This window comes from Dichotomopilus funicola (assembly GCF_033296635.1).
Source record: "Dichotomopilus funicola strain CBS 141.50 unplaced genomic scaffold C8A04scaffold_110, whole genome shotgun sequence".
In the NCBI taxonomy this organism is placed as follows: domain Eukaryota; kingdom Fungi; phylum Ascomycota; class Sordariomycetes; order Sordariales; family Chaetomiaceae; genus Dichotomopilus; species Dichotomopilus funicola.
This window is the reverse complement of record NW_026944131.1, coordinates 1-12,728: the sequence shown is the minus strand read 5'-3', so window position 1 is coordinate 12,728 and position 12,728 is coordinate 1. Positions and strand designations below refer to the sequence as shown.

At 51.5% G+C, this 12,728-nt stretch overlaps 3 protein-coding genes across 3 annotated transcripts; 1 reads left to right on the top strand and 2 right to left on the bottom strand.

Annotated features, from left to right (window-relative positions):
* Positions 1 to 1,168: 1,168 nt before the first annotated feature.
* Positions 1,169 to 5,108, bottom strand: C8A04DRAFT_40720 (uncharacterized protein; the record flags this gene model as incomplete). The annotated part of the gene is made up of 11 exons (XM_062785042.1): positions 1,169 to 1,489; positions 1,547 to 1,644; positions 1,702 to 2,163; positions 2,246 to 3,377; positions 3,447 to 3,572; positions 3,749 to 3,841; positions 3,905 to 3,984; positions 4,662 to 4,755; positions 4,835 to 4,911; positions 4,974 to 5,011; positions 5,068 to 5,108. The coding sequence occupies 11 exons, from the start codon at positions 5,106 to 5,108 to the stop codon at positions 1,169 to 1,171; spliced, it is 2,562 nt and encodes an 853-aa protein (XP_062632804.1).
* Positions 5,109 to 5,409: 301 nt separating this feature from the next.
* Positions 5,410 to 8,123, top strand: C8A04DRAFT_40719 (ribonuclease H-like domain-containing protein; the record flags this gene model as incomplete). Its single annotated transcript, XM_062785041.1, has 5 exons — positions 5,410 to 5,772; positions 5,830 to 6,041; positions 6,100 to 6,433; positions 6,484 to 6,674; positions 6,731 to 8,123. 5 exons carry the CDS (start codon positions 5,410 to 5,412, stop codon positions 8,121 to 8,123), a joined length of 2,493 nt encoding a protein of 830 aa, XP_062632803.1.
* A 565-nt stretch (positions 8,124 to 8,688) lies between these two features.
* On the bottom strand, positions 8,689 to 10,005 carry C8A04DRAFT_33070 (vacuolar protease; the record flags this gene model as incomplete). The annotated part of the gene is made up of 3 exons (XM_062782319.1): positions 8,689 to 9,623; positions 9,692 to 9,848; positions 9,907 to 10,005. The coding sequence occupies 3 exons, from the start codon at positions 10,003 to 10,005 to the stop codon at positions 8,689 to 8,691; spliced, it is 1,191 nt and encodes a 396-aa protein (XP_062632802.1).
* Positions 10,006 to 12,728: the final 2,723 nt, after the last annotated feature.

The following is a 12,728-nucleotide window of genomic DNA, read 5'->3' as shown; positions in this document are numbered from 1 at the left end:
ATCGTAGTCGCTGGGGCTAAGTGACTATTCCGAATACCCGATCTGGGGCAGCTGATCATGTGCAGTGCACTTGATGAACCAAATAAAATGGGAGGGGTGAAGGTACCTTGGTGGATAGAAGTACCTAAGAGATAGGTAAGGTCGGTTGGCTATGTAAATGAAGGGTTAAGAGTGAGAAGAGGAGTGTAAATGGATAGAATGTCAGGTACATACCTACCTGGACTGAGCCCTGCAAGTTCCAAGTTGGGACCTCCCCGTGGAATATAGCTGAGGAAAAAATCAAAATAAAGCGGTTTTATGTACAGGTTAAGCAGTGTAAGGGTACATAAAACTGGTCAAGGTCAGCTTACATTTGTAGGTAGCTTTCCGGAAACTTAGAATAGCAGGGAGAATACCTCTGCTGTCCTCATTCTGCGGGCGCCATACGCGTCAAGGACCTGGGGCTATTTTAGGTAATTTTCCGATCCGGGCCACCCTGTGTTTACAAACTCCCCGGTTAAGTTTCTTTGTGGGCATAGAACGCACTTTCCCTCCGTGAAATGTTTCACAGCCACGTGCCTCTGGCACTGTAGCTGGCGTGTAGTGTATGTGAGGTCTGACCGGGAAATCGAAGCAGGGGTCTGGACCGAAGTTGGCGGAGCCCGAGTGGGGTGTGTCAGGCCCTCAGGATGACTTCCGGAGACCCCTCTTTCAGAAACACTTATATAAACACCATGGTTTTTAGGTGCGTCCATCCATAACTTCCATTACAATGACAAAAGTCAGTGATGGTATTTAGAGTTTTTTGCTTAGATATGCTCCCTGGAGTATCCGGAACAGTGTCATGTCTCTGGTTATTATTGTCTACGATCTGCAAACACGGCGAAGCCACGACTCAAGGGAATTTATTGGCAGATTTTTTCCCTGTCAGCGGTGTTTCGGTCGGCGTGATATCAAACTGTACCTTGCCACGGGCAAGTTGGACATCATACTTATCGGTTGTTCTCTTCTCACTATTAAAACTATCATCATACCAGTTGAAGTGCAAGGGATAAGGGGTAGGGTATCACAGACTGTTGAGTCACAACATTCACAATGGTATAGGGAGAGAGAGGACAAAGTCAGATGACGTGGCCTATTAAGGTATAAAAGGAGGGCCTAGAACGGTGGGACATTGTAGTCCATAAGTCTACCCATACCCCCGTGATCTTCCCCCGGAGTGATTACTTGGGAATTTCTTCCCGTTGGTTAGAATAGGGACCTGGACAGGGGGTTTCCTCTTCTTGGGTTCTGGGAGCGAGTTGACTGCATCCCACATTTCCATAACTCCCGCTCTCCGTGCTGGGAGCATGCTGTACTGGAGACTGTACAGGTTCTTTCGGTTCAATGGTGGGACAAATTTGCCGGTGAGTAGGCACAGTAATACCCGTGGCGAGAGATAATGTTTGCGGATCCGCTGTCCCATTTGAAAGTATTGGTGGAACATGGCGGTGAACTTCAGAGGAACGGACTGTTTGCTGGCGGTTAAAAACACCCCCCTGTTGATGGGCACTGGCAAACGACTCACCTTCAAGTGTACCACAGAGATTGAAGTAGGAGGTGGGGATGGATCGTTGAGCGAATAATCAAAGTCTCGGGTATCTCGAAGTTCAAAGCGAACGCCACCTGTAGTCATGTTAACAGCCGAAAAGGACAAGGGTGGATTGTTAGAGGGGATATCACCTGGAAGCCTTCCGGGGTCCTTGACTCGAAGCATAAGCGCAAAAAGAGGGAAATGGTTCAGACACGAAAGCATGGTGTCGAAAACGGCCTTTAGTGAAATAATTATCATGCGTGCGATTGCAAAATTAAGATAGAAAACTACTACCGTTGGGAGCAAGAAGAAAAGAAGGGTGAAGAGGATAGTCCCAACGAGTAGCTGGTCGAGATCATAGTCGCACGAGTCGATGCGGTTCCGGAGAACGTTGTGCTTCTTGCCCCTGAACAAGTGAAACAGGGAGATCAGGATGTTGAGCTGCCAATGGTAGATGCGCGCCGAGGCTAGGTAGAAGGAGTAGATGTGCACGGTCAAGATAGAGAGAAGGTCGGAGAAAAGGGCAATCGGCATGCTGGCACCGGCGAAACTCGAAAAGCCGATGAAGAGAATGATGTGTGGCAAGACCGGGCGAAGCGCCACGATACAGCCTAGTTCTTGGTCAGCAGCCGTTTCCATAAGGAGATCAACGTTGTGTCAGAGGAAAGAGGGAAAATGTTAGAAGAGCCATACTCGACCAGTAATCAATGACCCATAGGAACAAATCTCCGAGAAATGCGCCCAATTCATTGTTCAGCTTCAACCCGGCTGGCCATCCCATAAGCCAGGAAATACTAGTTTGCAGCGCATCCACTGTGTATTGGCTAAGGAGTTGACTGATCTCCTCGGCCACCCAACTGGCATTATCGATGATGTAGGAACCTAGTGCAATGCCAATTATCACGTCGTTGGCGACCAGCCAGAGGCTGTTGTAAAAGCGGATGTAGTCGGGGTGACTCGTGGTTACGCTTTCCCAGTCATTCTTCCGGCGCCGAAGAGTGACGTACTGCATCGGCCAGTAGCAAAATTGCTGGAGACGGATCTCGACCTGCTGAGCTGTGGCCGAAATATCTTTAAGTGCGGCATACTTTGGCTGCGCACGCCATTCCAAGATGCGCAGGAGCAGTTCGGCAGCAATGCGGTGGCCCATTAGCCCCATGACGAAGATCCTTTTGATGATCGGCCACACGTAGGCGGTGAAAAGGTTCCACATCCAAACAAGCATCATGTCTCGCGCTGTTGTGGCCGACTCAACGACCCTCTCAGAAACACTCAAGCTCCGCTTAGGGCGCGTGCCAATGCGAGAGACGTTCTTCTGTAAAAGCGTTTCCAGCTCCCACGCCCAGTTGATTTGGTTCACGATTTTAGCAAGCGCCTTTTCTTTCTCTGAGGGAATGCGCTTAGAGATCGAATGCTGCCTGAGCTTTTCAACAAGCCGTTTCTTATGATCCTTCTTCCTGCGCTCGTCCTTTTCATCGTCGTCCTCGCTCCCGTCAGGCACCTCTTGCCGAAAGCTGTCATGCTTGTCATCCAACGCTAGAGCGATGGGATGGAGTGACATATACTGCATCCTTTCCGGCTGTGGCCGTTCAAAAAGTATGAGTTGGACGCTGGAGGCACGGGAACAGGTCACGGCCGGTATTTGACAACCGGGCACCACGGTTGCTCGTATCCATGATGGGTCGACATCGGCGGTGTCGGGTACGTTGGCAAGACCAAGTACGTTGATTGTTGATTGGCCACAGAGCTCGTAGATGCGGCTTACCGGATGGGGGGCGTTCCGAAGGAGTGTGCCGACCTTAAGGGCAAACTCGACATTTCGAGGCTAGTATCTGTTAGTCCTCTTGTGCGGTGCCCTAGTGTTTTACCAGGAAGAGGGGAAGACCCAGCATACTTCAACTTCCTCCAAGACAGCCACAACAAAGACATCTAGAGCGGAGTTTTTCCACCCAACCACCACGCCCTGGAGATCTGACCGTGGCAGATCAGCCGGCCAAAACACACGCATCAGGCCATCACTCTCTGGCATGTCAGGTAACAATCGTGGCGCGACGGATCAGAAAGAGCCACGTCGTCTTAGTTGTTCTCTCGCCGAGATTCCGGAAACTGTAGATCGTGGGTGCTGGGACATGGATTGGTCAGCAGGCATTGGGGCGTGGGGCGCTCAACGGAAGGCGTGGACTTGTACTGTCATACCAGATTCCCTTCGCGGGTCGCGAGACGCTCGACCGGTAAGAAGATCAGAAAGAAAACGAGGCTGAGTACGACGAATCCTTTGGCGGCGCGAGTCTATCACGAAAGACACACTGTTAGGCTTTGGATGAGACTACTGGGGTCAGTAGGGGTCCTCACCACCACTCCGTAATTCCAGGCAAAGATGGCGAGTTCATAGAGGCGGGTGACTAAATCCCATCGAGCAGTGATGTAGCCAGCTACGAAGATTCCAAGCGTCAGGACAGAGAAGGGGTGCATAGAATCGCGAAAGTCGCTATGGCTTGACCATTCCGGGCCAAGGCAGAGACTCGGCGGTCGTGAGCGCTCGATTCGTTTCGATTCGTCGGGAGGGAGAAGCGGAAGCAATGGCGTCAAAAGCGTTCGACACAGGGCTGGCGGTATGCGCGTGCGAGCTCGAGAATCGGTAGTAAAGAAACAGCGTGAAAGGCGCAGGACCTCGGCTTTAAACTCCGACTTGGCATGAGCATTTGTTGTCCCAGATCTTGGGAGGATGTCAAAACCTGTCTGGAAACAACCCAGGGGCCCGGACGGACTGTGTGGTCCGTGCATATGTGGGGCTTGAAACCCCAAGACCTGACCTCCCATCAATGGGAAAGCCAAACGGTCACATAAGTCTTTCCTCCCGACGAGGAATGAGGACAATCTTTGGGCAGGGGGAGGTATCCAGTTAAACAAAATCAAGGTATATTAATGACAGATTATAGTAGTACAACAGCCGGGAGACCGACTGCGTGGCAGAAGCCAGCTATCTCCTCTGGTTCCCCGTCGCACGCCGTTCTGCATGGAAAGTTGGTCAGGGCGCGGCGAATTAGAAGTAAATAGATACCGATGTCGAGTATCTCTGCCTGGCAAGAAAATATGGCTGTGTACTCACACTTCTTCTTCCCCATCAACGTCGCGTCATTTTCCTTGTTGTCTTCTCGAGCCTCGTCTAGAAGTTTGTCTATTCCGCGAGCCTTCAGCGCCCCCTAAATTATTCCCACCATGAGCGACTGATGTTTTGGACGACCTATGTATCCACAAAAGAGACACAAATGGAGACCTTACTTTGAGACAGGTGCTGTATTCTTTGAATAACACAGCACATTCATTATTGTCTGTAGTGCCTATTCCTCGAAGATATTCTGTCGCCTTGTCCTTAGCTCGTCGGCCAGGCGGAGCAGAGCTTGCTTGGGAAAGAACTTACTTTCGCTGTACCATTTAAGGAAGCAAGTGTCATATCGCCTGTCCAGAAACTATTCATTAGCTCTGCTTTTTGATTCTAGAAGTACCCCGCTCACTCCTTAATTTCATTGCATTCTGGAGCGAGTGATTGCGACATCTCGGTCGATCAAGGTACACGGGCGGGATGACTCTTTTATCGCCGAGTCGGGGTCTTCGGTGCTGCTTCAAGTCCTCCGATTTCCAGGTTGCAGCAACTCCATGTGGCTCTTATCTTAGCGTCATACTGCGGGCTCTGATTGGCTGGAAGGTAGTTTTCGCGTGTGACAGGCCGTCTTATCGGATTTTTGCAGGACAAAGTTCGCAAAGGCCCAACTTCACGCTCGACTCTTGCGATGCGCTTTCAACTCGCCAATTGCGCCCGCCGATCAAATCACACCGCTATTAGTGTCGTCGGGATCATGGACTCAACGCATGAGCTCAAGCCGTTGCGGAGCTTGGTTCATTCTGCCCTCGTTGCGGTCACGCGCTCTGTCAACACTCTCGCAAACGAAGACCTCCGGTTCCAGCGAACTGTCCATACCTCGGTTGCGACCCGCCTCGACCAGAACACCGATCGCATTCTCAAGTTGGCGGATGGAGTCCTCAAATCTGCCAGCCGGTTCACCGCACAGAGACGTCCTAAATTAGACGATGTAGACGATGTCGAGATTCAATGGAAGGGCGTGGTGGATGTGATCGACACGCTGTTCGAGAAATCGGATACCTGCCTCGACGAGTACACTGGGCTAGTGAAGAAAAAAGATGCCCCTGCCGCCGAATCTGTGCGAACGACTGCTTCCAATACTCTGGTCTTGATCTGCATGCTGATTCTTCTTCAGGGTAGTGACCTAAAACGGGCCAAACCAACCAATACCGGGTTGGCTTGGTCTCTCAGGCGGGCAAATATCCTCAAGCCCCAATCCAATTTCGAGAAAAAGCCACAGGATCCGGAATCAGGCCCATGGAAACCCCAAGTTACCGCTAAGCCTCACGCACAAGTCCCTTTGGCAGCTAGTTTTGTGACATTCGTCAACGGGGGAGGGCATTCCCAGTACATCTCACCCAGAACGAAGTACTCTCAATGCCTGGTTTCATGCTGATTGTTATAGGTATAAGCATCCATACGAGCACGAAATCGCTAGCATGAGGTATCCGGCAGAAGTTTACCAACGCTGCGAACCCACGAAGTATCCGCCAATAGATCACACACAAGCTGTATGGGTGGACACTTTTGAGGATGTTTTGGAAATGTTGGAGGAGCTGAAGAAAGCCAAGGAGATTGCTATTGATCTAGAGCATCACGACTACCGGTCTTACAATGGACTTCTTTCGTTGATGCAAATCAGCACGCGGGATAAGGACTGGATAATTGACACCCTTGTGCCGTGGAGACACAAGCTTGAAGTGCTCAATGAGGTTTTTGCAGATCCAAAAATTGTCAAGGTAAGCCTGTCCATGGGTTCTCAACTGTATGCGGTCTCTAAAAAGCCTAGGTTCTTCATGGTGGTTTCATGGACATCATCTGGCTCCAACGTGACTTGGGGTTGTACGTGGTCGGGCTGTTTGATACCTTTTACGCTAGCGACACGTTGGGCTATGCGAGGAAAAGTCTTGCTTTTTTGCTCAAGAAGTTCGTTGATTTTGATGCGGACAAGAAATATCAGCTTGCCGACTGGCGCATAAGGTTCGTTATTATAAATTTGTCTGTCTTCATCTGCTCAACTGACATTTGATCCCTAGACCCCTCCCTCAGGAGATGCTTTACTACGCCCGATCCGACACCCACTTCCTTCTCTACATTTACGACATGGTGCGGAACGAGCTTGTGCAGCTAGCCTCGCAAAACGACGGCACGATGAATCCCATCGACCGTGTCCTCGAGAAGTCTAAAGAAGTGTCTCTACAGCGCTATGAACATCCAATTTGTGACGCAGAGACGGGCGTGGGAAATCGCGGCTGGTTCAATACGCTAGTCAAATCACCAGCTTTGTATAACGGGGAGCAGTTCGCCGTTTACAAATCGGTATACAAGTGGCGGGATGATCTCGCACGCAAGGAGGACGAAAGCCCGACCTTCTTCATGTCCCAGCAAGCCATCAATGAGATAGCACGCATCTTACCTACGGATCGGATGGCCCTCTGGAACTTGCTGGGGCCCAATGCCCATATACTCCGGTCCCGTGTTGACCAGCTTTTCGAAGTCGTTCAGGCGGCCCGGAGGAATGGCGTGAATGGACCGACAAAGTTGCAGTTTTTTACGCAATTCTCCTCAGAAACCGGACCAACACAACAACAACAGAAACCTGCCGCAGAAGGAGACAACAAGCCACTCGAGATCGAAGAACTCAAGAGTAGTCGTTCTCAGTTGTGGGGTGACATGGCCATCAACTCTGCCCTCGATGGGACATCTAAACCTCGCCCGATGGACGAAAAGGACTTGATTCCGCTCTATAGCTTCGACTTTGGTGCCGTTAGGGAAGAGCTGCCGGACGGTCCGACACCATCGCCCCACGATGCCGTTGAGAAAGCCCCAGGGGTTCGTGCCGTTTTTGAGGACGAAGGCTTCACACTTAGAACTGGGAAAAAGCGGAAAGCCAGCAGTGAATCCACCAAATCTTCAAGCGCAAAAGCTGGGAGTACGCCCCCCGAAACTGATGAATCCGGACGAACGGTGCTGCCTGACGCATCGATTTCCGACTCGGAGAGCAGCAACACGGAAGCATTAGAGGGGGATACTGATCTACCCTCTTCCAGCGGAAAGAATGCCGGTCAAGCGGAGGCCAAGCGCGCCAAGCACGAGGTTGAAGTCCTTCGGAACAAGATGGGGGCGACAGCATCCCAACAGCTGAAGGCGCAAGCAGGTTCCGAAGACCATTCGCAGTTGCAGGCTCAAGCGCAAGCCCACGACGAAGTTCCGTTCGATTATGCCAACGCCTCGTCCGTGCTGCGAGCCCCTTCAAAGGGTGACCACAACAACAACGACGGCAGCGGGGGCAAGGGTGGTAAAGGCAAAGGCAAACGTGGCGGCAAGGCGGCGTTTGACCCATATGCCAAAAAGTCAGGGGACGCGCCGCAGGGCGCTAGGAAATTGAATTATGAGCGGGCTGGACGGACGGCGACGTTTAAAAAGTGAAGTGAACTGAAGCTATGATTTGGGCTGGCTTTTGGGGCATCAAGGGCGTCGGCGCGGAATCGGGAGAAAGCATATGGTGTTAATTGGGCAAACGAGGGGTATTTGGGGAGATGACAAGCATACTTCATAAGTTGCTTGGATTTTAATTGAATTCATAGCAGCGCTTGTGTATACATTACATTGCATCTTCTGGGTCGGCAAATGAGAAGGTCAAAAGCATCAAAAACGAACGCAGAAACGAGGCTTGGAATCAAGCGGCTGGATATCTGATACGTAATCCTGGCAGCCGGCGCAATTAGGACATGCCCCGACCGTGCCTAAGCATGGAGCTCGGAGTATTTAACGAAGGTAAGCAGGATATGTGGTTCATCAGAAGTAGTTGGCGCCATACACGCGGACCATGTGCTGGGGAAGGAATTGCATTCTGGCTGACGGTGCTAGATAAACACTAGGAAAAGTTGAAAAAGAGCACAACCAGTTGACGGTGAAAAGCAAATTACAGTCCAAGCAAGTCGCAATTCCCAAACTCCTATCATGTGCGGGTTGTCCGTCCCACCCTTAACCTTTACTTCGCGGCAGCCAGACCCACGGTGTTGGCACCAAGGTCATAAATAGAGTAGTACCTGCGGAGGAAAGCATCACCCAGAATGGCAAGGGGCCCAGTAGGCGCCGGGAAATCCATGCCCATAAAGGTGGAAATGCAGCTACCACTGACTTCGAGGACGTAGTCGTAGGGGCCGAGAGTGAAGTTGTAACCGGCCAGGTTGAAGGTGACATCCTTGAGGGAATCGCGCTTCTCACAATCAATCGCATACTGCCCAGCATAGTTCTTCTTGGCGCCAATTTGAGCGTTGAGCATTTCAGCGAGCTGGCTCGGGAGCGCGATCAGAGAAGTACCGGTGTCAAGGATAACGCCAGTGTTCTCAAGCTCGGCCGTGTCATCGCCGTAGGAGAGGGCATCAAAGTCGACCTCCCAGTACGCCTTGCGCCGCAGTGGGATGGTGGTGATCTTGCCGGTGTACTTGTCCTTGTCCACACCCCCAAAAACCACCTCAGACTCTCCGTCACTGTCGGCGAGGTAGAAGGCAAAGACAGGCTCGTCGATCAACTTCTGCTCAACCATCTTGTAAAAGGGGGGAACGATCCCATTGACTGAGATGGTGTTGTAGCCAAGACCCAGGATGCCATCGAAACGGCCAAACGCGAAGGCAAGACCGGGTTCACTGGTGGCCTCGGCAAAATCCTGACCCTTGACTGTGATATCGCCAATAGTCAATGTATCCTGCGAGACAAAACCGCTCAGGCTGCCGGATCCGTACCGAATCTCAAACGAGGTCCCGTTCTTCTCGTAGCTGGATGAAGCGGAGGAGTCGTACTTGGAATGCAGGTAGCATGCGATCGAGCCACACTGAACGGATGGAACCCACAGGTTCGAGCTACCAGTGTCGAGGACAACCTTGAATGTTTGGGGGGGGTTGCCGATGGTGATGTCGGAGAAATCTAGCAAGCGAACCCGTTAATTATGGTTGCGCAAACAAACAAAACAAACAGGGGATAGCATGACGTACATTGGGCATTCATGAAGTTGGAAATGGGAACTGGGTGATTTCCCTTGACATCGGCCATCATGCCGTCAAACACAACGCTGCTGTGGGATTGGCGCGGGCGGATGCCCATGTACTTCTGGCCGAGATGCTCAAGCTGGGTGTTGATGGGAACAGCTTCCTACACGCGACAATCATTAATACTGGTCAAGGAGATGGAGATGGGCGCAAAACCGTACAAGTTGCTCCGAAAGAGGGACTTTCTGCAGCTTCATCTTGTGGACAGCACCTTGGGCAGAGCCCAGCAGCAAGGCTGCCGTCAGCAGGGCGCCTTTCATCTTCGGCGACGCGGTCGATCGGTTGGGAGGGATAGAGAAGGGAAAAAGTCGAGGTCAGCGAGGACGGTCGGATTCCTCGGCAACCACGATGAAAATGGCGATAAACGACGGTATCGGCGGTCGCGTGGGTGGGTGGAACGAATGATGAGTTGGTTGTTGAGGAGAGGTTGGGGCGGACCGGTCGGGGGCGGAAGCGAGGGTAAAGGCGTTCCTCCAAATACAGGGGAGGCGATTGATTACGTAGTGTACTGGGGTGCGGATTCGCTGGCGCATGCGGCAGGTAGCCCCAGGTTGCCAGGACACAATGGCACGTGCACGTCCCTGACACAGCTTGGCACGAAAGTGACTGGGCGCTTGGGAGAACGACAGCGAGTGTTAACATACAATGACGGTTGTTGGAACAAATAGGATAATAGGTATACAAAATATAGCCCATAGGCTGAAGGACGCACTCCAGATACCTCCGTGAAAACCCTACGTTGACTCGATTACAGTGATGGGTCAATCCATTCCATCCTGCACACGCGTTATCTCAGGAGCTCAGACCAGGTGTGGCGGCACTCCCAAACCTCACACTCTTATTCGGCCAATCCAAGAACCCATTTTACGGGTCCATGCCACCCTGTGGCGCATCTCGCTCTGGCCAAAAAAAGCGGCACACTCAAATAGCTCGAATCCAATCCATTAACATTCGATCAAATCTTGATAAATGTTGATTGATTTACTCTTTTTTATCTTCTTTCACTTTTTTTGGTTTATTCTTTTTGGTCTTTTTCACCTTTGTAGCAAAGTAAGTTATCCAGGGATTGGTCTGCCGCTTTTTTGGCCATAGCGAGCGCATCAACCCTAACCCTCAAGAAACTATGATCCAGAGAGACCGTTAACCGACGGCGAGAACGGCAACTCCAGGCAGCAGTTGGGAACCGAAATGCGACAGCAGTTCCATTAGAGGGCGATACCAATCACGCCTGACTTTCTGGTTGGACCTGGGACTCTCATTGAAGGCATTCCACACACTGTCACACACAGAGTCAATTTGCTGTCTCTTCATCGCGGTTGCGGCAGTGGAAGGCCCGTAGGCGCGACTCCTAGTTCGACTAGGGTGTTCAAACCACGGTTCCTCTTTGACGATGTTACATAGCGGTCAGTTGCGCCCACCCATGACACTCTTTGTTGGGATTTGGCCAATGGCTCGTTAATTCAACACATCTATTCGCCCATGAATCAGGAAAATTCGAAAGAACAAGGCTCTCTCCCAACTAGTCCGAGATGCGGAGTATGGACCCCGATTCAATAGTTTGCCCGGAGAAGGGTGCTTATCTGCATCTGAAATAAGGCTAGTGTACAACAGTTTACCTCCTTCACTAATATTACACTAATATCTCCTTCTTGCCCTAGAGGGGAGACTGAGTCCGCCAAGATGTCCAGCGCCTAGTTTTCCGCCTACAAGGACTCGCTCTCCAAGTTTCCTTTTTCTCAATCAACTAAACCTTCATTCATATCCTTCTCATCCTTTCTGGGCTGAGCCTTCTTGTGGGCCTTGTTGCGCTTCCGGTTGTCGCGGCATTCATCTTGGATCTCCAAGGTGACAAGCGCGCGGTTGCCAAATATACGAAGCTCGTCAGAGGAGACCTTTTCGTCCGTATAGTGGAGCCACAGAGCGTTCTGGAGCCGGTAGGGGATGCGCTTGAAGAACTCCCTCTTCCAGATTTCCTTAGGTGTCCTGGACTGAAGTGCCAGCAAGTAGAACTTTCTAGCAAATTCACTGTAGGTCATGTCTCCATAGTCAGCGCTTCAAAGGCATGCCATGCCTGGTGCGTCTTGACAAAGTCGGAAGCCGAGGGATCGGCCTCGTCCTTGAATTTGCGGGGTATCGCACCCCCGAACGCCTTCGACCTCACACCGTCTCTCTTATTGTCGAATGTCGGGCTTCCGTGGGCGCAAGGGACATTGTGAGGACCCTCAGTATCGGGAATAGAGGTGTCAGGATTGCGAGCAGGGGAAGCAGTGGCCAACTGAATGTTCGTTCGCAGGACCGCATTGAGCTCCTTGTAGGTGTCACTGGCCTCCTTGCGGGTGTCACTGAGCTCCTGCGCTAGGTTCTCACGTTCGATCCGCACCTTGGCCAACTGCTCAGTAAGTTGTATGACCTGGGGCTCGCTCTGTTGTTTGGCTTCTCGACTCTCAGTCTTGGGGTGGCCTCGGTATTCGGGATATTGGGCTTCATATTCGCGCACGCGTTGTAAGGCGGCGATGTATAGACGGCCCTTTACATCGAGGGCCTTCTTCAGCTCAAAGGTAATCGAGAGCGCAGCGTCGCGCCGGGCGGCGAATTCTTTGATGTTTTGCAGAGCGGCCTCGGGGTTCGCTGTTACCCAGGCTTCATCGAAGGCATGGATCTCGCCTTGGGGAGTTCGTCCAGTTATCCTATTTTTTACCCGGTGGCTGGCTCGGTGGTCGGGCGCGTCGACGGGAGGCGTATCGGAATGGAGGGGGGGTGGAAATAGAGAACCTGGGATTTCTGTTCGATTAGTATGTAATTTGTGTGATTTTGTAGGTTACAGACTGGTGAGCCAAATTTGGCTATATAAGGAGATGATTTGTGTGGCATACGTTCGTTTACTGTTGTTGGATAGCTGTGGAAGGAAGAAAAGCAGGGTAAGGTTATACAGGGGGCAGGGAAGAATACACAAAAAACTAGATTTGAAGGGAAAGAACAAAAA